Source organism: Crocodylus siamensis, chromosome 3, assembly GCF_052110815.1.
Source record: "Crocodylus siamensis isolate JL-2025a chromosome 3, ASM5211081v1, whole genome shotgun sequence".
NCBI classification, from domain to species: domain Eukaryota; kingdom Metazoa; phylum Chordata; order Crocodylia; family Crocodylidae; genus Crocodylus; species Crocodylus siamensis.
Window position 1 is genome coordinate 43,875,490 of NC_143397.1, and position 24,889 is coordinate 43,900,378.

Sequence of the window (24,889 nt, forward strand, 5' to 3'; positions counted from 1 at the left end):
AGGATTCCCTGATCCAAGGGCCATTTACAAGAAAGGTTACCAGACTGCTGACGAATGTTTACCATAGCAGAATAATAATCACACCAAGTGAATAATAATCACATCCCTGATAGGGAATACTGTTGCCTCCTGGAATCTAGCTGGGAAAATGAATGCTTCCATTCTTTCCTATAGACCTACTCCCTGGCCTAAATGCATCTCCCATGAAATGATGCATTCTCCCTTCTGACAAAGGAGTGGAATTTCTTCATATGTATTCTTTCCATAACTTCCATGATAAAAGTCAGAGCCCTATGGTTAAGTTATTGTCCGACTGTCCCAATGGACTTCATCTTCCCCCAAAACTCACCAATATGCATTCCAAGATTAATACTTACTTCTCAAAACACTGTATGTCAAATCACCTACCATGTTTTTAAGCATTAAAAGTAATTATTTTGTGCAAAGATCCCAATTTCAAAATTGACTTGTATTGTGAATAGCCTCTGCTTGACACACAGTAAAATAACACCCATCCACCTATCAATCAAGAGCCGAATGTGACCAGTACACACCTGTTCGGTTTCAGTGACAAAATCTTTAAATATCAACAAGAGTTAATTCTTTTATGATGAATCAATAAAACATTAACACACTCCACTTTCCATGGAATGTTAAATATCCACAGATATCTCTTTCAAGTTTTGTATGATTAGGGATTTACTGATTAGACAGAGAAAAAAATGTGTACACAAAAACAAAATTACAAGAAAACCTTTATAGTTATACAGATATATACATTGAAGACAATTTCCAAGACTTTTTAATAATTGGCACCATTTTATTAGTTCCATCATGGCTTCCAATGCCAGCACAGATATGCTTGTTGTCTTAATCTAGTCCATCTTCAAGGAAGCTTCTTTATTTTAGCAGTGATCTCCAATTACAATCTGATGCAACTTTGAAGACTTATTTTTATATAAACATGCATTCCTATCCCTTTACAGAAATGTGGTTATACTACAATGGAGTAGAAAATTCTAAACACAAGTATCTTGCATAATATATCACACATGCATATTGCAACCCAACCAAAGCACAGTATTTTGCCAATATAAATCTTCTTTGCCCACATCTACTATGCAAGGAGTGGACAATTATTTGGGTTGGAGGACCACGTAAGCTTTGTTGAGCTGTTAAGGGCCGCACACACGTACATGTAAAGGCAAACACGTGTGTGAAGGCATACACACAGGAGCTCTCCCTCAACCCCCACCTCCACCTGAGTCCCCAACATATGGCTGGGTCAAGCAGGACTTGTGCAAATTACACCCATGTAGTCCAAAGCAGTGCAGAGAAACAGTGCAGCACCAGCCCAGCTCAGCCTTGCTGTGTGCTGGGGTCTCAGGGCCAGGAGAGGGGTGCAGCAAGAAGGGGGCTGCGAGCTGTAGGTTATCCAAGCACAGCCAGGTCAGTGCCATGCTGCATTCTCTTCTCCCTGCTCTCTCCCCCCGAGTCTCCAGCACACAACCGGGCTGGGCTCCTGCTATGCTGTGTTCTTGTGTGCCACTTTGGGCCATATGGACACTGCTGTAGCAGCTGGTGTGGTCCTGCCCAACCCAAACATGTACCAGAGACTCAGAGTCAGGCAGGAACCACACCAGCCACGCCACCTGCACCCACATGGCACGGCCTAAAGCAGTGAGCAGGAGCACAGCTCAGCACCACATTAATAGTGCCTGTGCCTCTACTAGGCACCAGCCCAGCCTGGATAACCGGCAGTTCTAAGCACTTTTCCCCCTGCATCCCTTCCCCCACCAGCAGGGAGAACCATACCTGAGTTTCAGCTCTCACTGGTGACTGGGCTGTCTGGTCTGCAAACGGCCACATGGTTGGAACTGCATGTAAACAGCCTGGACAGGCAGAAGCCTGCCCAGGAGCTCGACACCCCCCCTGCCTTGGAGCATTCATGGGGGGCTGCAAGGTGGGGGGACATGTCAGGCTGGAATGGCTGCCTGGCCACTGGAGCTGCAGCCAGCTACAACATGAGGAAGAGAGAGTAAGAGTTGTCAAAAGCCAGGACAGCCATGGGCAGTATACAATCCTCCTTCAGAGGAGTAGCTGTAGGCCTGATGGAATCATTTGGTGGGCTGGATTCAGCCCATGGGCCATATTTTGTCCACCTCTGCACTATCCTGTACTAATTATATAAGTATTCATGCACATGAAGAAAATCCAGGTAGTTATCCCATACAATCACAGATTACTGTACGAGGGCAGTTTCTCACATAACGTATAGGATTTATTCCCATAAAACTCATTTAAAATAGGAAAAATTGAAAAGGTTTTCCCTGCTGTTCCTAGCACTTCAGCTCTACCAGTTTTAACAATCCAAGTGTAGATTAACCATTAGCTGTCAAGAGTATATTTACCTTTTTCACATGCCTCGAACTGCATTGAGAATGTAAAGCTTAAGACACTGCCAGCAACACAACTTCCTTTCCCTTCCCCCTGCCCCCACAATTTTTCATAGGATAACCTAGTTCCAGAAAAATTGTTTGTGTACTTCAGAGCTCTACTGTTTTCCAAGTTCCTTAGAAACCAGAACAGCCATCTAGATAGATACCAGACTTCTGTATGCACTCATAGAGCCCTCGATGTGCTATCTGAACAGATCAGCCATTAACAAGACTCATCTTCAACCATATCACAGAAAGGTAAACATCCCCCTTATACAGGTGAGGAACAGGCACACAAGACAGTCTAAGTGACTGGTCAGTGTGCAGAGGCAAATCTGGAACAAAGCGCACCTCCACAATGCTGCAAATATTATTGACTATATGTGGAATATTTAGGTAAAATGAGAAATTCTCCTAGTTATATGCAAAGCCCTCTACTAAACTAGATTTGGATAGGCTATAGTGAACTATAGTCCTCAAGACTGCCTCACTATACACGACTGACTTCTTATAATAATGCCATGCCCTCAGAACAACAGAATTGTCAGCTTTGGTAGTGAAATTCAAAAGTGCCAGAGATAAAGCTTTATCTTTGACTAGTCAAGAATCTGGCCCTCACTCCTGTAAAGATCAGGAACTCCACAAAGCTTGGGGCAATCCAAACAAAATATGAAAATCATTGTAGCTGCTGACAGATGTGGAAAATAAAACAAAACGCTCTTTACCGGAAGAAGTAATGCGTTAGTTTGACCCGGCTCTGCAGCGTCTGCATAGATCGGGCACTTCAGCGGGGCTTTCTGGCACTTGTACCTTAACAGATGATTGAATCAGCTTTGATAAAAGTGCCAAAAAAGCCTCACTGAAGCATCCGATCTATACAGACATTGGGTGAACCAGGTCCAAACAACAGGATACCTGTTCTGGGCATGTGCTGGGTTCAGTGCAGAAATGCATGAAGTTTAAATTAATTCACTGGGGTATTTTAAACTTTTTTTGTAAGCAGCCTGTAATATGTCCCATGACATCAAAAAAGCCTCAAAAGACGAGAATGTGAGCACAACCGCTTGCTGACTAAAGAGAAGTTAAAGAAAGACATCTTTGTACGTACATGTAACATGAAAGAAAAAGAAGACAAACTTAACAGCGACATATACAGTAAAATCTTTGTTATCCAGCATTTAAGCAACCGGAAATTCTATTAATCGGAATTTCTGGCCAGCCTGCTGGACACAGGGGGTGGGGAGAACGTCACACGTGGTGATCACCATCCACCACCTGTGCTGTCGCCGCTCTGCATGCGGCCACTGCCACCCCTCCCCCACAACCATGCATGCAGCTGCCATCCCCCGCCCTGCTCTATGTTATCTGAAAACCCCTGCCAAGTTATTTCAGAATTTTTACTTTTTCAAATTTCAGAATTTTTACATAACTGTCAATACTCTTACCCCAGGGGGTGCTGGATAACAAAGATTTTACTGTATTTTCTACGTCCATGCAAGAAACACAGCCTAATTCCCAGAGGACTAAACACCTACAATCTTCTGACTACTACACACAACTCCAAATATGCTTCACAACTATGCAAGAGAACTTCAGAGACCCCAAAATATAATCTTAGATGTTCAGACCACAATAAAGAAGGTATAACACAGTTAAACAAACCAGTCTAGAAAGTAGAGCTTGACAATTCCATTATACCATCCCTCAATGGTGAGAGAAACACTACACTTGAATTAGCAGCTCTGTGGTGGGACAAACTGGGGTGCAAACTGGGTAGGCACTACTAACATAACCTTTAACAAACCAGAAGTTTGCAATCACGAGCACTACATCCTACTAGACGTTTTCCAGGATTTGAATGAAGGGTTATTACTTGAAACCATGTTTGATCTTAACAGCAAAAACCACTACACAAAAACACTAAATTTATGACTGAATGAACACAATTCTACAAGCCTAGATGGCTTGTTTCCCAAAAAATTCCCTCTACAGTTTTCTAGGACAAACGAGAGTTGAATCTCTCATAAAAGGAAAAAGGAAAGAGGAGGGAAAAATACTCTCTCCGACTCTTACATAAAGGAAAAGAGACATGGTACAAAACCTCTAGATTTTTTTCTGTTAAGCCCAATGTGAAAGCTAGGCATTCTTTAGCATTTATAGTTTCAGTCTGTTTTAGACATGGGCCAGTCAATAGCTAACAGTCAAGTTATGTAATTATTGAAAATTTATTCCATTAAATTTGAACTGGTCTTCCCCAATAAATGCATAAGTAACATAAAACAAATAAGCACCAGAGTCCCTTAGCTAAAGAACCTTTGACCTATAGGTCACTGGTACAAATCAAACAGAAGACTATCTTTTGACTAGACTATGTGTATGTAAAGTGAGTTGGTGAGAGTCAGGTTCCAGCAGATAAAACCCAAATCACACAACAATCACCACAACTGAGTTTCAACAGAGTAACCAAGTAGTGAAAAGAATGGATTATTCTCTCTCTTAAAAATCATCCTTTAAAATTAGTGGCTGAAGGGCACCAGGGAAGGGGGGAGTTGGAAAGTTTACAGTGTTAATTAGTGCTGTATCAACTTGTTCAATAAATCAAGGGCAGAACAAGCCATACACCAAAAATATCAAGCATCTTCTGTTTGTCCAGGTTATGGCTAACCTTAACAGTCCCTTTCATGTTTTCCAGTGCAAGTACCATCACCTACGTTAGGCTGTGCAACAGGCAAGGTACTGGCACCTAACACAGCTGCAGACATGGCAGTCTAAGCATAGTTTACACCAGAGATGTGGGGCGGAAAATTTTCCAGCGTTTTATTTTTCCATGGGAGATTTTCCATTTCTGAAAATTAATTGTTTCATAAAATTCATTAGTAATAATGAATGGATGCCAATATAATATTAGGCAAGCTTGACAGTTTCCAAGTTGTAATTAATGTTTTTCCGGTGATTATCCCTAGGAGTGTGTGAGTACATATGTTTTCTTGCTTTGTAAATAGGAGGGTAGATACACTCACATAATAATCCAAACCAAAAATCAAGTTATGAATTCACCTAATGGACTGTGCAGGTCAAATCAAAACCAAAGCTTAAGTTTTTATTTCGTCTCAGACTGGAAGTGAAAGCAAAACCAAAACTAAGATTAATTTTTGTTTCACTTCCAGTTCAGCAAGCGCAGAGCAATGCGTCTCATTTCTTTTCTGGAGTTGCTGAAGTTGGAAGCGTTTGCCTAAGATCTGTTAGTTTTTAGTACTTTTGAAGTAGTCATAATAATGCCTAATCAGAAAAAAAAACTAGTGTGTGGCATCATTATAGTGAAGTTCAAGCCAGTGAAGGAAGGAATAAAGATGGTACATATCAGCATACTCCTGCTCGCAATATTGACAACGCAAGAGGAATGAAGAAACATTTAATAACATGTAGAAGCTGTTCTGAAAGAGTACAAGCCATATACAGAAAGCCAATACAACAAAGTGGTAGAACTCCATCTGAGAAAAGTCTACTTCAGGAACCCTTTGTAAGTTAGTCAGTCAGTAAGTTAAACGATACATAGTATAGACTAGCATCTATATTGTTTTAAACATTATAATTTTAAAAGTTAATGCAACTCTGGATTATTTATTTAAAATATTTGCATCCTGCTTCTCTGCTTGCACTAAGCACCCAAAGTGGCTTAGATGTTCCAATATTTTTTTATAAATTACATAACAGATAAATAGTTAACTATTTTAACCTAGCAGAGCAAGCTTAGTCCTCTGGCCAATAGAAGAGACCAAACTATATGTCCCTTCGGCTCTGCAGTCCCACAGCAACTGAGCAGCAAGTTGAGCAGCAGATTTGCTGCTTCTTCTTCTGATGAATGAGGCCAGAATAGACTCGGCTAAAATAAAAATCTTTTCCCCTTCTTGTTGCAGGAACTTGGTAGCTCAAGTGAAACAGCAGATTTGCAAAAAATGGAAAATGAAAATGTTGAGCTGCCAGATCTGGAGGAAGAAGCAGCAGGATCCTCACTTTCACAATCACTGTCACCAGATATGCGATGGACCAGGAGTAGCTGTTCAACAGTCAAGCTTTTTATCAAGCTTTATGGACAAAATGTCAAAAGAAGAGCAAGAAAAAGCAGATGAGACATTAGCTCAAGCTATATTCATAAGTGGTACACCTCTTTCCATAACTGAAAATCAATACCAGAAGGAATATTACAAACTAATTTGCCCATCAGATGTTACCATCATGTTATCGTTTTGTCATACTCTAAGAGAGAATGTGATGAGTTCAAACAATGGTTATGCAAAGGATTGGTCAAACAGAATCACTGATTCTGATGTCAGATCAATGGCTATAAAGAAATCCTTTACTGAAAATTATGTTAGCAACACCTGAACCAATATTCCTGAAAGCAGTTGCTACCAAATCTTCTTGTCATACAGGTGAATGCAGAGCCAAATTACTAAGTGAAGAGATTAAAAGTGCAGGTCCCTCCAGGGTACAACCCCTTCTAACTGATGATGCAAGTAACATGAAGGCTGCGTGGCAAATATTAAAGGCAAATTATCCTCATTTAATAGTATTTGGCTGTCTTCCTCATGGGTTGAATCTTCTGGCAAAGGACTTAGTAAGTGTGAATACAATGAAGACAATATAGTGAAGGTATTCAACAATCATCATGTTGCTAATCAGACTTTGAAGAAACTACAGAAAGAGAAGCAGGGGAAGGAAAGTACATTTTTATTGCCAGGAGAAGCTAGATGGGGCTCAGCTACACAGTGTTTACATAGTTTGTTGCTCACAAAGAACTGTTTGTAGCATGGTTCAATAGATAACATTATCCCAGATTATTCCCATGAACATTTGCAAGCAGATTCTTGGCAACAAGGTGTTCTAGGTTCAAGTTCAAGGACCATTCAATTTGCTACTACCAGTTTCAGTGGCTAACAAGAAACTTGAAGGAGACGCACCAAGCCTTTCAAATATTCCAGATATTCACACAACTGAATGAAAATCTAATTGAGTTTTTGTCTTTTTCACCTCTATCGAAAAAAGAAGAAATAAAACAAATGTTTACTCAGAGATCTGAGTTTTGCTCTCATCCAGGTCACTTGGCAGCAAACCTTTTGGATCCTCAACACAGGGGACAACATTTATCAGAACATTAATTATCTACAGCTCTTGATACAGTTGTGGAAGTAGCTAAGAATGCCCCCAACATCAGCAAAATAGCTGTGATGACAGACACTGCCAAGTACTGCAAAAAAGAAAAACTTTGGAGAAAAAATATCATTTGGCAGGCAGCAAAGAATATGTCTCCTCGCACATGGTGGAAGGGATACTGTAATACCTGACTACTGTCCAGGATTGCTCTAAGAATCCTAAGCATTCCACCAACAGCAGCTTCTTGCGAATGGAATTTGGAAGGCTTTCGGCTCAATCAAGACAGAAAGGAGGAACAGACTAACAAATGAATGCACCGCTAAGCTTGTTTCTATTTCTCAAAAACTCTTGCTTCTGGAGAATCAGTCAGAAGCACAAGTAGTGAACAAGATGCAGTGTGATGATAAGTTACCCTTGCCCACAGATTCATTGGTAAAGTCATCCTTTAGCAAAAGAGAATGTGGTTCAAGTAGTTCTGAATCAGATTTGCCTTAGTCTGATTCTGAAATGGAACTAATAAGTAGCACAAGTGATTCTACAGATAGTATCAGTGAAACTGGAGCTGCCGCAATGATCTCAGCAGAAGAGAGTTAAACTCTGTTGAAACAGATGAGTGGACAACCACAGTGTATCACGTACAGTTCTTTGGGTGTGCTAAAATCATTGCGTCAACAGTTTTCAGTGCCTTTGTTTTTTCTCTTTAATTTAAACAAAAAATGTAAGGGAAGTAACATGCTATTGTGTATTATCTTTACATTTTTACAAGTATTCCAATAAAAATAATTTATTTTCACATAAAGCTTTGAATTTGTTTTACCATAACATTTAAACCACATTAAGTGGGTTATACTTAATTTTTTTTCCTAATCAAATACTTCAGTTCAAATACTTGTGGCTATTGGGACATAAAATTAACATGGGGGTACTTTAGTTTTGTTTATCAAATATAAGTCAAATAAACATGCTAAATCAGATCACGCTGTATTTAGGGCATTGGAAAAATTTTCTGGAAAACCCACATCTCTGGTTTACACTAGTGCTTTTCTAGATGCTTTGACCTTCATACCCTAATTATAACAACTGTGTGGGCTAATCTCAATAACATTTTTACAAATGAACAAAAGAAAAGAAAGTGTAATTCAGATAAAAATGTGAGGACTTTGTTAAGTGTTTCAAACATAATAGTGTTAAATTTACAAATTAAACACTCTGGTGTTAAAATACTGTAGATAAGATATTTATGTTCTTAAGAGAACTCCTTTCTAAAGGACGTTTCTAGAGTCACTTGATTAAATAAGCAGTAGTGAGATAAAAATCAAATCTAAATGTACACAAAGTAAAGCTAATCACAACTCATAATTTTATTTTCAATCTTTCTAGCTCGACTTTGTACAAGGTTATTTTCAAATACCTGTAACAACAAGGGTCCCTCCCCCCGCCTCCTAGCACATACATACCAGCTTTGTATTGTAGGCTCAGATTCTGCAGTTAAGTACATGCTTAACTTGAAGTATATGGATAATTCCGCTAACTCCAGTGAACAAGTTTCATGCTTAAAATCAAGCATGAGCATAATTGGAATACTAGGCCTTGTTTAAGAATTAGTCAGCTGTAGTTTCCTGGGATGCTGCAGAATGCCAGAGACTTGTCTGTATCACTACGGAGTGGCTAATCCACAGCAACTTCACTTACAGAAATGGAACTGCTACTAGAAATTCTTTGTACATCTTAAACAAGGGTCTATCTGTATTCTCTGGAATTTAACTAAATCAACCATTTCACCTCTACTTGCAAAACTACTAAAATTAAGTTAAAAAAAACTTTCAAGCAAGAAGCAAGTATTTGCACTAATTATTCATGGACAGTGAGGCTTCTAGCAAAATGGGGCACTTGTCATGCTGAAGAATGTAACTTGACTAAACATCTGAAGTCAAAGTCATATAACATACCTGAGAAGGATGTCTGGAAATGGTATTTAGAGGTTCATTTGGCAATACAAGTTCTGTAAATACAGAACATTAATAAATGCTAATTTTAGGAAACATCACTCTCATTGAGGCTCCAAACATTTTTGTTTGTTTAATAACCACATTTTTGTCATTTGTCTGTCCCTACTATAGTGAGACAGAAAGGAAGCACAAAGCATGCAAGGTAAGATTAAAGAATCTCAAGGGACATAAAAACAGCTCAGCGTATCCTGCTGCACGCACATATACCACTAAGAGGCCCACCTATACACTTGAAAATACTTGCACCCACTTCCTACCTGAAAGTTGCCTCCCTCTCTGGACCTGCTCAAAATGATTCCACCATTTCCTCCTTCAAAAGGCAATGAAGAGGAGTTCTGTGGAAGGCATGTCAGAAGAAAGGGATTATGGAGTCTTCTTCCATCTCAGCTAGGTACCTTAGTAAAATGTTTAACGATTCATTTATCACAAAACAAGAAGCACTCAAGTGTGCTCTCATGCTCTCTCTCATTTCCAACTCCTGGGATTGTAGGCACCATACATGATTTGTTAAGTTTCTTTCAATTCATCCAGCTGTGGGTGCATGGTCCGTCAAACTCATTTTCACAGTATATTGCTGTATGATGCACTAGAGTATATCTAGTTAACAGATGACCACTGCCTTCAAGTTTGCATGTAAAAGCTTCTTTCCTTTTGGGAAAAGGTTATTGCAGACTCTTGCGTCAAACTTCTAATACTTTTATCCTTTTCCAATCCAACTACATAAACAAATTTTTCAAGTATTTACACAATTCTGTTTACAAATTAGCTGCTTGCATTAAGCAAGATACAAGTTTTGCTTCTAATTTTATTCAAGCTCCTCTCAGCATAGACAATCTAACTATTTGGGAAAATGAAGACTTGAAAAAACTGACGCCTGACAAGTAAGCAGGTTCTATAGTAACCTATGGCCAGAACTGGGACACTTCCTATTACACAAACATCACCACAGTGGTGACTGACAGCAAGTACCAAGAGGACCATACTAATACTTATAGCAGTACACTGTGAAATCACAGGAAAAGCCAGTCTAGAGAACTAGTCTGGGGACTAAGCAGATGCTATGAGAGAGGGAGAATCGGGTTATACTGGATTAGGCGTGTCAAAACTTGATGCAACAACTTACCCATACTAAATCAATGCAGAAAACCTCCCTGCTGTATTGTAGAAGTGATCAGTTCCCAAAGGCCTTACTCTTGCATTTTAAAAAGTTAGATTTCTAATTTTTGTGATTACAAAGAGTCTTTCCCAACAAGAATAGGGAATTTTTTGCTATTCTCAGGAGAGCTATCAAAACAAGTGTCAACACTCTGGCCTTGTCTAACCCTGGAATGCACTGCACAATTTCATGTTGATGGAAGTAGAAATGCAGCTAACCTGCTCTCTGCTAATGCTGTAAGTCTTGTAAGTGTATTGCAGCTAGACAAACTGTACAAATTCTTTATGTAAACACACCCTAATAGAGTAAGGGTAGCAAAACTGCTTCGTTGATAGATCAGAACTTTAAACGTAAGCAAAACTGATAACCATGACTGAAATATTCTATTCTCGCTTGAAAAAGCTAAGCATTTGGAACAGGAGAAAAAGAATGCAAAAACAGAGGAAGGGGCAGGGCAGACACAGCTCAGAAGTACTAGAAAGTGACAGAAACTTTCCTCCTCCCAGTGGCTGTAAAAAACACTGGTTCCCAGTTCTCCAAATCTGCCAGATATTAGCCAGCCAGCTGTTGATAAACTATGCTGAGTCATATCAGCGTCAGAAGAGAACATCCTGCACTTGTGACAGGAACCATGTGGTCAGACCAAACCCTTTCCACTGCTCTAGGGCTCAGCTGACAGATTACTCTACATTTTGATCTCCAACTAACCTGTTTTCTAGTTAGCAGACATCTTGTAAAAATTACTGACTCTGGAGTCTAACTTCATTAGAATACTAAAAATGTTTGTATGCAAAAGATTTACTAGCATTTAAGATTTTTTTATATAAACTTGTGTGTACTAGATGTTAAAGACAACATTAGGGGCTGACAGCTAATAAGTCAAAACGTTAATATATTAATTACACTCCAAACACCTACATCACAATTTAACCTATAAGATGCCACCCTGCTCTGTCTTCTGCATATCACTATATCCAAGTCATTTTATGCAATGAAACCTTTTACCTTTTTCCCCTAATTTGCAGAATGAAGTTTTTGGTTTGTTTTTTTAATAGTTTCTAGTAGATGTAGGCTTTAGTGTATTAAATGGTACAATTTTCTGCCCTCAGGGTTGCCCTCGCTTAAACAAAGAAGGTACAATGTTGTTATTATTAAGTTTGGACAACCCTGAGGGCTTGCCTATGCAAAACTGTACCACTTAAATTACACCAGTGTCGACGCAGCTTTGCTGATATGCATCTGTTTATATCAGTAATGATGATCTCCACATGGGAAGAGGGGCAAGTTACTCTGGCTACCTTTGACAATTTCATAGTAGTGTAAATGTATGCAGCCCAAGAGGTGTATCAATTTTAGTATATAACGGGGGAAAAAAACCTAATTTATCCAAAGAGACACAATTTGTGAGAGAGGAGATTTCTTAAGATGATATCCTGGTCCAGCTGTATAGTTTGGATACAATCAGACAAGCTTTCAAATGAAGTGAAGAATACTTTGCATTTGAAAGCTTGTCTAAATTTACCCCAACCACATAGTTGGCCCAGTAAAAGGCATCACCATAAGAAATCTTTGCCTCTCACAATTTTTGGGCCACCACAGCTTCAACATCAGTCTTACACTACTGTATTTAAGTCTGTACAGAGTCTACATAGACAGGCCTGAATATAAACCCAGCCCCAAGTGGCTAAGGTCAGTTGATCAAATAAGGCAAAGCTGGCATAGACCCCTAACTGTGCTCAGCTAGGGACAAACTACAGTGAATGATGTCCTGGAGCAGCCATCTCAACAGCCAGGGGCCCCGCTTCTGCCTTCTACTACCACCATTTGAAAGCAGCCTCAGAAGATATTGACAGCTGTGTTAAAATATGTGACCAACCCGATACAGCTGGCACTCTCACACAGGCCAAGGGGCCACCTATGCCACTGCTTCCCAAGACCTTGCCCACACCAGCAACACCGCTGCCCGAAGTCTTGGCAGCACTCAGGCAGATGCGGCTGGGACCCAGCTAATGCCTGAGATGGGGGACGATGGAACTGCGGGGGCGAAGCCTGTTCCCAGCCTGGCGGGAACTCAGGACTCGTCTGCCCAGGGCAGCTCCTCGCGCGGGAAGGCCTCGGGGAACACGGGCCGCTCCGCTCCTCCACACTTCCCAGCGGCGAAGGCAAACGACCCCCGGGAGGGCACAGGAAGGCGCCGCGGCAGGAGAGCACCGCCCATCCCAGCCATAGGGAGCGACAATACTTCCCCCCGCCCCGGGGGCAGCCCCACGAGCCGGCTCTGCCCGAGGGGAGAGTGAGTCGGTCGCTACACCATAGCCCCTCGCCCCCCGGCCCCGCTCACCATGGTGCCCGGCCGCTCGCGCACGCGGCCCCGGCGGCCTCAGCGCTGCGAGCCCGGAGCGCGGGGTCCGGCGGACACCGGCTCCCGCCGCCTCACCCCACAGAGGTCACGTCAGGACCCCGCCTGCCGAAGGCCCCCCGGGGCTCCCGCGCTGCCTGCCTGCGCGGGGCGCTGCGCCGTTCCCGCCCCGCCGCGCGGCCGCCGAGCCCAGCGGGTCCCGGGAGGCGGGCGAGACACCGGGGACAAGGGGCCGAGCCGGAGACAAGTAAAAGCGGGCGCTGTCCCCAGCTCGTTCCGTCAGGCACGGCCGGGGCAGCCCTCCAGGCGGCGGCGGGACCCGGCTCACGTGACGTGGGAGGTCACAGGAGCACCTCCCCTCCCCCACCCGCCTGTACAGAGCGAGGAGGTTGCAGGGTGCCGCGGGCAGGTGACACTACTCGGGGGAAAATGGACACACAGGAAAGAGACCGCAGGGACTTGCGGCTCCCTCTTGCTAAGGGCAGGTATAGCCCCGCGGAGGCCCGGGCACCGCTTCTGCGCATGCTCCGCCCCGACTCCCGCCGGCCCCTGCGGTGCATGCGCCTCCCGCCCCGCCCCCCCCCGCGGAGGCCATCTTGTGAGAGCCGCGCAACCCGGAAGTGCTGTGAGGGCTGGGGGAAAGCGAGGCGCCTGCGCGCGGTGGGGGGGGATACAGCGCCGTGAGATCTCGCTCTCCCACCGGCCGCAGTTGCCGCTTGGGAACCGGGGTCTCCTGCTACTCCGGACGGGGGGAGCCAACATGAGCACCCGGACACCGCGCACCCCGCGGAGGCAGCCCGCGGCTCTCCGCCCCCTCCCCCGAGGCGCGCGCTGATCGGGGGGGAGGCAGCGTCAGCGGCTGGTGACTGCCGGGAGGGGGCGGGGCTGGGGCCAGTGGGCAGGACGCGGCGTCTGAGCTGCTGCCCGGGTCGGGTTTGCCAGCGCCGCAGGGACTATCCCATGCCCGGAGGCTCCCTCTGCTCGCGCCGGGGTGAGCCCAGGTGTGTTCCCTGCTCCTGCGCGCGGGGCGGCCCTTCATCTGGCCCCGCCATGCCAGCCCCCTCCTGCCCACGCACACGCGTGTCCATGCACGCGGGAGGATATAGGCCCGTTCAAGTGATGGGGCCTGCAAGCAGTCCACCCTCCAGTGGCCCTACCCGTCTCGCCCCTGTTTTGTAGCCCAGGTGGCCACTGAGCAGTGGGTCCCGGGACTCTCGTGCCAGGGCCCCAGCTGCTCTCTCAACAGCACGTGCCAGTGCCAGCGCCAATCCCTGAGGGCCTGCCCAGAGCCTGGGCTGGCTGTAGCAGGCCTGGCAAAATGGCTTCATGTGCCAGACCCATGTTCTACACCTGGGATATTTTTAAAGAGGGTCAGGGAGAAGGACATCTGTTAGTATAATGACTTAATTTGACTTCCAGGGAATCCCGGGGCACAAATCTCATCACACGCATACAGAATACAGTAATACTCTAAGAGCTGTTGTAGGGATGCATAAATTACAACAATATGAAATACTGGAAGCAAGTAAGAAACCCACAAGGCAGTATTATAAAAATAAGAGGCCTCATTGGGGTCCATTTGGATATAAGAAATACTGTAAATTATAGGGCTAGGTGCTAAAATAAAATAATTTGAAAAAGTCTGACTCTTATGTCAGTCAGAAATAAGTTTTGGCCTACAATTTTGTTAGTGCTGATTTAAATAATTTTTTGTGGCTGACAGCACAGACAAATTTAGCAGTTGTAACAATAGTTTAAAATCATTTAAGTTAAGTAGTAGTAGAAAGGGGTAAGAAGTAAAACCACAGGTCAAGTAAGAAAAATATCTAACTAACAATGAGGATCTCACTTGGAAGGGAGGATTGAGGGAACCTCTTTGATTATGTTTCAAAGCATCCATTTGAAAACTGAAGATAAATTTTTATACAACTTGTAATTAACCTGTGGAACATTCTACCACAAGATTTCACAGCTAGTCAGAGCATAATAGTATTCAACATGGACTGATCCATTACATTAAATAAAGTGTGACTTATGCTATAAAGCAGCAGCTGACAACCTTTAACAATCCACTGGCTGGAACAATCCAGCTCTGATATGACATGAGGTGTACCTGTGCAGAAGCCTGGCAGCTGGGAATTGCATACACACCATTGCCATTTCCCCCAGCTCCCCAGCTGCAGTATAGGTGCAGCTTCCAGCCAGTGGGAGCTACTTCCAGGCCAGACAGCTGGAAGCTGCATCCTCACTGCTGCTGCTTCTCCCTGGCATAGGCATAGGCAAAGCCTTCTGGCTCCATAAGCCTTATGTTGCCAACCTCTACTCTGAAGAATAAGAATTTCTGCCTTCTGAATTCTGTAATGGTGATTAAAAAGTAAAGAACAAAGGTGTGCATTAGATTCATTGCAAGCATGCAGGTTAATTTGCTCTAAGAATCAGGCAGAAGTGGGTCTTTATGAGGGACTGAGTAAGGGTGGGTTTTCTGAGTGAACTCAAGGACACAGCTATGCTGCGCTAAAAGACTGATGAAAACACCAGAATCATACTAGTCCTGTTACTCTAGAACCTGCACCACTGGAAAATTTAAGAAATATATCAAAGTAGGCCAGGCCCTCGTGATGTGCACTAGAAAGTAACTTCCTTTACATCCAGGTACCTTGCATTTTTTTTAGGCATCTAATGTCCATCATTGTTGGAAATTGGATGCCAGATTAGACACATCATTGATCTAATCCTGTATTTGAAATCATATATTCCTACTTTCCACTTCAAACACTGATAAGTTCTTAGGTTTACAGGCTCTGTCTCTAATATTACAAAATAGTTACGTGAGTTTTCTGTGGTAACTGAGATTTGTTTCCCCATCTTAGCCCCTTCTTTCTGCCCTCTCATTTTTCAGCCCCACATTTTTAAATTTTAATGGTTATCATTTCTTTCTTTCTGCACCAAAATGCTTTGTCCTGCTCTACACGGGGTAAACTAAACCTTGTATAACAAGCTGGGACGCAACTTGTGCCAACTAGGCTAGTAACATGCTTGTAAATACAGTGTAGACAATGCCTTTATGCCTAAGCAGACAGTTGTGCCTATTTTGCAACAGGCATCCAGGATCACACCATTTTGTTGATTAACTATATAATCAGTTGCCTTATTCAGATCATGTTTGGGAAGGAATAGGACTGATAGCCCCTGGGCTGGGCTGAGCTGAGCACCTTTTCATTGCAGTCTGCCCTGTTCTCCTTTAAGCAGGCTGTGAAACGTCATCCTGATATATATGACTTTTATAAGGCACATTTAAATTAGTTTCAGTCTCGGTGATTATTAACAAAATGTGTCAAATATACTCTCTGTTTTTGTAGCTGTGAATCAAACCAGGCAATTTATGTCATCTGGGCTACTGAATACACGGGGGGCTGTTCCACCTAACGCTAGGGCTCAAAGGAAACAATACATTTTGGTCTAGTCTATACTGTGGCAAAAAACCATAATAACTATCATTAGCAAGCAACTACCTCGTAACTGGGCAGTGGAATACACTTTTAATGTTAGTGTAAACACAGACAAAGAGAAGGGGAAAAAATAGGAGAAATATTTCTTCTTGTAACAAGCATATTGTTGCCTCCATTAATTGCCATGGAAGATAAAAATTGCATTAACTGGAATATCAATATTACTAGAAGTAGTTGATGGATTTTGGCAAATTCTATTCCACCTTGGTAAACTCAAGATGACAGCATTTTTAATCTTACTTGGAAGATACAGTTTCTCTTGCCTCCCATATACTGCTAAATTTGCCCCAAAAATATTCAGAGGAGAAATGAGCAAGATTCTGGAAATCGTGAAAGAAATGGAAATTCATATGGATAGCAGCTAATGTTTGAAAAAGGCCATAGTGTCAGGTTAAAATTAGGCAAGGTGCTGGAATATAAAGTTAGAGAAAAGCATTCAATGACAAACCAGTTTATACTCCTTAGGCTGGATGACTGATGGAGGGTTTATGTATTGGTCTGGCATAAGACAAAAAGTTAAAAAAAACAAAAAAACAGATTGTACAGGTTTTTCAGAACAATCAGTAAAGCCTCACATGCCCTGTTTCTAGAAGAAAAAGTGATTGGCAATGGACAACAGTTCACAAGCTATGACTTCTAAGAGTTTAGAGTATTACCTCATATATTATTTCCAGTCTATCTGTGATACATTTTTTCTTGCTGTAGTATCAGAGCACCTGATGAAATGGAAGACTACTATTATCTGTGCTTCACAGAGTGGGAATAGAGGCACAGAAAGTACCTAATTCACTTGACAAAAGACAAAAAAGTACTCTGATGGAATAGAGACTGGGATCCCAGTTTCCCAGCTCCTAAACCAGTACCGTAACCACTGGACCATCATTCCTACCCCACTGTTTGCAATAGATGTGTGCACAGACTAAATGCAGAAATGCCTGCCAAGGATTTTATGTTATTAAATACCTGCTTGTTTAATTTAATGTCCATCTGCAAAAAGTTAATTTTGTTGGATTTTTAGGCATGAACCAATGAAAAAGTTTCCATTTACCATTGTTCATATTTAAATCTACATTATAATTCCATTTGTTACCAAAAAAACATAGCATTTACAGCAAAATTAATTGTCATTTGTGGTAATATTTCACTTTTGATACTCCTTGACCTGAAGAGTTTCTTCCACCTCTGCTTTGCTCCATCTTAGTTATTTATTTCTCTGTAAGCTTTACATATCTGTGTGTGCGTAAACTGATGACTGTTGCCTGAATGCCAAATCTGAGTCTGACATGCAGCAAAGTATGGACCATTTCCCTTCAGTGTGCGACAACTTTAGTCTCACAATCAACACTAAGAAGACAGAGGTTATCAGCCTGCACCAGTAAAGCTGAATGGCCAGACCCTCCAGGCAGTTCACATAGATGATGAAACCAATGCCAGAATTGTCAAAGCAAATGTGGCCTTCAGCAGACTACATGCAAACATGTAGGAGTTCAGAGGTATCATTCAACAAACAAAGCTGAAAGTCTACAAAGCCATTGTGTTGCTGATCTTGATATATATGTGCGAAACCAGGACAGTCTACAGATGCCATGCTACAATGCCGAACCACTTTCATATGCGCTGTCTGAGGAAACTGATGAGGATAAGATGGCAAGGCAAGGTCCCAGACACTGAGGACCTCGCACAGGCAAGCATGCCAAGCATCTGCACTCTGTTGATAAAATCACAGATGAGATGGGCAGGCCTTGTCACCAGGATGCCAGGTGAGAGACTGCCAAAGAAGATCTTCTCTGGTGAGCTAAAGGAGGGAAAGTGCTCTCAGGGAGGCCAGAAGAAACATTACAAGGACTCCCTCAAGTCAGCCTTGAAATATTCAACATTCAAAGTCTTGGGAAGATCTAGTTTATGATCATTCCACCTGGCAAAGCTTCATTCATACTGGAGCTACAGTCTATGAGCTGAGGAGAACTGCCGAGGCAGAGCCGAAGTGCAAAAACAGCATAAATCTCACAACAGCAGCACATCCGCTATTGATCAAAGTGGTACCTCTTGCTCAGTGTCCTATAGACAGTTGAAAACACAAGTTGGCCTGATCAGCCACTCATGTACTCACAGAAACCAAACCAACCAGAGATGTTATGGTCAGCTCTGAATTCGAAGGACAACCAGCAACGTGTATATGTATGCAGTGTCATTAATAAAGAATAGTTTTCACACAGAATCAATAGTTATATTGTTGATTTATTGACCTGCCTGAATCACAATTAATAGAAATATTTGTATATATAGCACTTTTTGTTTGAAGTTCAAGAAGTTCTCAAGAATCTTTTATGTCCATTAGAGAAGTTCTAGAAGCAGCAATTATATCTATTTTATAGATAAGTAAATTGTACAGATTAAGCAATTTACTCAGAAAGGCCTTTCTATGCAGATGGACCATGGTACTTTTGTGGAACCTCATCCTCTGAATAAGGAATTCTTTTCTTCATGGAGCAATTTACTCAATCAAGGCCTTTATTTGTAGTAGACTAGCGAAGTAATCTGTACTCTTAAATCCCATGTTTCTACTTTAGGGGAATAACTAGAAGAAGGCCTACTTCATGTCTTGTCTTTTTTAACTCTTCATTTTGTTGGCTGTTTTCATTAGCAGTTGAAGGGCACAAGAATCTTATTTAAAAGGTAATAATATATGCAAGAAATTATCAAAAATAGTTTAAAAACTATAAAAATATATTTCAATGATTTTGCAGAGGAGAGGCTTGAAAGGTTTGCATTTCAAACCATTAAAATGAACCACTGTGAATCCACAGTGTAAAACAAAGGCAGCTTCCCATCATTCTTAAATAAAAAAATATATGTGCTTGAGCTTAAAGTGTTACTTATATTTATTTTTACATAGGCAAGTGGCAAGCTGAGCCTATATGCCAAAAAAAAATGCTTGCTTTATCGTTACCTTGTATTCCTCCTACTGTTTTCCCCACCAATTTCTCTGTTTCATCTACCTGTTTCATCCTGTCACAAACTAAGACTGAGATTGTAAACCCTGTGGGTTCATTTTCCTTCATATATTTTTCTTGCATGTTTGTGTAGCATCTAGCACCATGGGGCCCAGATCTTTCACTGGCCTCCTCTATACTATTGTAAGATAATAATAATTTTCTATTTTATCTACTTCCAGAGAAAAAAAAATCTAGTAAATTAGGTAAGCCCCCCCCGGAATTATTACTTAATATATTGAATCATATACGAAAGTAGATCCTTTCACCCATTAGTTCCTACATGACACACTTATAAAGTTCTACATAATACATAAAACATGTATTTTGAAATGAGAAGACAGATCATCAGGTTGAAGACTCCAAATGAGGAAAATCAGTCATGCCCATCCTCACTTTTGCAATGGCTACTGGCCTTTTGTGCAATTAAGTTAAGCTGAAATTTACTCCTGAAGGTGAAAACACTTCTTTTTTGTTTGAAGAATCAAGTTGTTAAGCAGAAAGCACCTTTTTGCTGAGTAGCGAAGGTAGGTCTTGTTATGTCTTGGCCTAAGTGCTAAACACTAAAATCAATATTAGCAATTAATCTATTTTGGTAATTGTTTCTTTTACAATTAAAGTGGTTTTGATGTTTTCTTTTCACTATACCACAAGCTTCCACTTGCATTGTTGTAAAGATATACTGAAGTGCTTACAAGTTGATATTAGAACTATCAGAAATTAATACATTAGCCACAGGCCAGTATTGGCTTCATTTTTTCCCAATGTGGCATTCCTATGTGAAGATTTTAACATGAGTGAGAAGACTACAAACTGGGAAGCATTCCATTTATGTAGTGTGCAAAATGTAAAGTTCTTTTGGTCTTCTAACATTAGAGCTAATAGCAGCTGATGAACAATAAACTCATACCTGTCATACAAGTGGAAGAAAGAGCTTATATAGGTTTGCAGGAATTGGACCATTGAAGGTCTTACAGGTCAGAACTAGAATTTTAAAATCAATCCTCTGCTTCACAGGGAACTAGTGTAATGAACAAAGTAACTACAGTATGTTCTGAGGCTTGGGATCAAGTTAACAACCTGACAGCAGCTTCTTCAAAAGCTGAACAGAAGTGCCATAGGCCTAGTCAGTGTCTATGTTCCTCAGGCATTTAAAAATGTATTCCAAGCACTTGGACTTATTATTACTTACCTTCTACTGATTCTCTATACAATAAAAATAAACAACAACACAAAACATTACTGCCTAACTGCTCTGACCTTTTATGAATAAGATTAAATAAGCATTGTACCAAAAAATTACATTAAAATCTGTTATACTACTAGCAAATAATAATCCTACCCCCTATTTGTAATCCAAGCACATGCCTCTGCATTCCACACAAGAATGATGATTTGTAGAGCTCTGGGTGGAAACGGGGCCCCAGGATTAATAACCATGAGTGGGTAGAGATCAGGCAACCACTTTTCTCTTGTTCTTGCCCCAAACTGCCAGAAGGGAGGACCAAGGTTTCTTCTTCTCTAGACCCCATGTCAGATCAAGGTCAGATGGGGAATTTCCTGCCCGCTGCTCTGACTAAGGAAGGGATAAGGCTGGCTCGTGAATCTCAGTACAGAACTGAAAGGATCACCTAAATGTCTGGCACCCCAAGCAGTCAATTGTTTTTATTTTGCCTACTTTAGCTAACCAGGTCCATGGCATTACCACACCCCATTTATAACTTTGTATCCAACTTGCATGTAATTTACAGGTGTAATCCTCTCTGCAGCATCTCTTGAAACAACACAGCAGGAAACCCTTTTGGCTTTGGATGGGAAAAAAGTTACCAGTTGCTATCTAATGAATAAGAGTTAATAAACTGAAGTGGTAAACCAACACGTGAATTATGAAGGTCTTCCCTCACTAATGGGAGTTATTCAGTGTCCCACAGATGCTCATTATGTATTGTTTATACCCAGTAGTAAAGTCTGTCATTGCTTCAGTGGCATTAGCTGGAAATGATGTTCTGTGATCATCGAATAAAAGCTATTGAGGAGTTTTGTTGTTTGTACTTATTACTCTCTCTCTATTTCTTTCCCTCTCTCTGTGAGAGTGTTATTTATATGAATAACTATTCACTCTCACTCAAACAGAGGAAATCTTGAAAACATCTTGATGCAGGCTGATTATGAAGAAATAGGGATGTTAACACAGAGGGCCAAATTCATCCCCAGTGTAAATCTGTTGACTACAACAGAGCTACACTAGGGATGGATCTGGGTCAAAATTGTCCAAAATAAATGTACTCAAGATATAAGATTCAAATTAAAAAGTAGAACATAACAAGGCATCTGTTGAGTGCTTTCAACTATGCCCTGGTGTGCCTTACTGTGATTCCAAAGTAGCCCTAAGGTAAAAATGTGAAGAACTATACCATCGTTGTATAATAAGAAGTGTCATGGAGGCAGAGTTAGCATTAGTTTCCTGGTATGCAAAGAGGAGATCAATGAATCTTGTAATCTGGCTTCTGGTAAACGATGCTAAAACCGTCACTGTTCTGGTGTTAACTGGGAATACAGAATGCTGGATAACAGGACCCTTGAGTCTTGTGAGATATTTGAAAAAGCCGAATGCTTTCAATCATGCCCTTTTACCTCACTGAGACTACAAAGAAATCGTAAAAGTAAAATTTAAAGAAATACATTTATCAGATTTTTAAAAAACACTCCCGCTTTATTTTCCAACATACAAACAGTTATTCCAAACTCATTTTTGCAGTAACTTGTAATACAGGGCATACAAAATATTAATATATGCTATGAATAACATTGTTTATTCTTAAATATTTTAGGAATATACTTTGCACCTGCCATTTAATAGTACACTGAAAAACTATCATTTTAATTTATGTTGTAATTTTCATCCTCAGTATGCTCCTCAAATATTAAATGTTAGTCTGAGTCTTGTTTTGCATAGGGATATAGCTGAATAAGAAGGGGTAAAGCGTTTTTCTCCTTGTCCTTCTGTGCGAAGGCTGGCCAACTTGCAGTCCTTGAGCTCTGGACACTATTTAGAAAAATCTTTAATAAGTTAAACTTAAGATATTAAATTCAAATCAATGAATGCTTCTGGGTGTCCAGCAGTTTTCAGGTCACTTATTCAAGGGTTGAAATATAGATTCAGCAACATGAATTTATGCATTTGCGTTAACAATTTTGGTACCTAAGTGAAAGAGGTGGCAAGGCTTGTGCTAGTAGAGACACTAGTCTCAAAATAATCAGATCCTTGCCTTTCTCGCTGCACCAGCAATCAGATCTGTATCTTTGGAGAGGGAAGAAAACATGTTTCCAAGATGACACAACTGCCCTGAAAAGAACACTGCTTAAGAAAGGAGTTCCTATGTTCTAGTACCTCTTACCATTATTGTACCATTTAAGCTAGATTTATTGTAGCTTAAAACCAAAATTAAGCCTGGGTGGCAGAATATGCTTTTATCCACTACATAATTCAGTATCTTAGGCCTAAAGATATTAAATGACTTGATTCAGGATCAAACGGCAAGTCAATGTCAGAGGAAAGATTAGAACCCAGCAGGGTCCTGGCCCTAGGATTTCACTTCAAGGCTACATTGTTTTCTGTTGGTTGAGCTACACAAAGAAGTTGCATCATGTTAATTAAATAAATCAGGACTGTTCAACTTCTCAGTGGGCATGTCTACACAAGATGCTTTACTGTGCTGTAAGCTGTGTGCAGTTGGAGTGTGCAGGTGCTTCTCCCTTTGCTGCACCATGTACATGGCCACTTCTCCCCTCGCTGCATTGCACATATGCCTGTGTGTTCAAGACCCACCTTTAACTCGCAGTCATGGGTCTTTCCCACTGTATCACACCATGTAGCTGCCCCAGCTGTAGCCTATCTGAGTGCCTCAGGGTGTACCATGCCTTTACACCATGTCCTGTCCCTTGAGGCAGGAAGCAGAAGCCAGAGGAAGAAAAGGGAGGCCAAAGTTCCTGGGTGCTGCTGCAAGCCACCAGTTGGACAACCCTGAAATAGATTTAAACTGATTTCTTTAAACCAGTACAAATCTGTGTTGACTTTTTCATATTGATTTACAATAAGGCTATATTGGCTTAGAGCAGAGATGGGGAATTAGTTTGGCTGGAGGGCTGCTTAATGAATTCTGGTGAGCCATCAAGAACTACAAGGGTAGCTCCACCCCTTGACAGGTGCTTCACCCCCTGGTCAGCATCTTGGGACCAGAAGTCCTGCCCCTAACCCCGGACTTTTGCCACTAGACATCCCTTTCCTTGCTCCCCAGAAATACTCTTTTTGGGAGGGGATGGTTGCCATCTTGGAAGCAGAAAATAAAACAAATCATACACTAAAAGTCAAACACCTACCGTAACATATTTTAACTTTATTACAAAAAATATTTTTTCATGATTTGTGTTTGCATAGAGTATATAGAGATGATTGCATAATAACTCAAAAATAAAGTCTTACTCTTGTATATTGTATGGGGAATGTCGTGTGTGGTTGGGGGTGGAGGTGTATATGGTGGGCTGTGGGGGCCTTTGTGAGGGTGTGGCTGTCTGTGGGTGGGGGTAGGGTATGTGGGAATTTGTGGGATCAGGGTGAGACGGAGAGGGGCTGTGGGGAATCCCCACACACTGCCCCCATGGTGCACAGCCCCTGCTGGCAGCAGCAGCAGAAGGCAGGGACACTTGGGGTGTTTATGCCTGGCACAGGCACTGCCACCGGTGGCACACAGCTCTGGCTGGCACTGCACATGGGGGCAAGAAGCACAACCAGGCCAGCCTACCTCTGTTGCTTGGGGCTCCCCATGGTGCATGTACAGCTCCTGCATTCGCATGCTGTCACCAAGGGAAGCCACATGCAATGAAGCCAGCTGCCTTCACCATTCCCTGCTATGCAGGTCCCAGGACTCCACCAGAAGTTAAGGGGAGCCCTGGCCCCAGCTTCCCTGTGGAGTCCCATGACTGGCATGGCAGGAAACTGGCTCCATTATGCCAGGCTTCCCCTGGTGGCACGTGAGTACAGGAGCTACACGTGCACCAGGGGGAGCCCTGCATGACAGAGGTGGACGGGCCTGGCCACTCTTCTTGCAAGAGCTCTGTGCTGCCTGCATATAGCCTATGTGCAAGAGCTGCATGCTGCCAGCAGCAGTGCCTGCACCAGGCATGAGCACCCCAAGTGCTCCCACATGCTGCCATTACTGGGGGCTGCATACCATGAGAGGAAATGTTTTGGGGGGTCCCCACAACCCCCAG

The 24,889-nt window shown here is 42.0% G+C and overlaps 1 protein-coding gene across 2 annotated transcripts in view; it reads right to left on the minus strand.

The window, feature by feature from the left end:
• TMEM161B (transmembrane protein 161B) overlaps window positions 1–13,233 on the minus strand; it is a 69,276-nt gene extending 56,043 nt beyond the window's left edge. Inside the window, exons 1-2 of one of the 2 annotated variants that reach the window (XM_090038225.1) lie at window positions 13,099–13,214; window positions 9,859–9,936 (exon numbers count right to left, since the gene is read on the minus strand). In XM_090038225.1, the coding sequence (XP_089894351.1) occupies window positions 9,859–9,936; window positions 13,099–13,101 (81 nt within the window). In that variant the 5' untranslated portion in view covers window positions 13,102–13,214. Of the gene's footprint in view, window positions 1–9,858; window positions 9,937–13,098 lie in introns of both variants that reach the window. The other variant, XM_090038226.1, reaches the window with a different exon arrangement.
• Window positions 13,234–24,889: the final 11,656 nt, after the last annotated feature.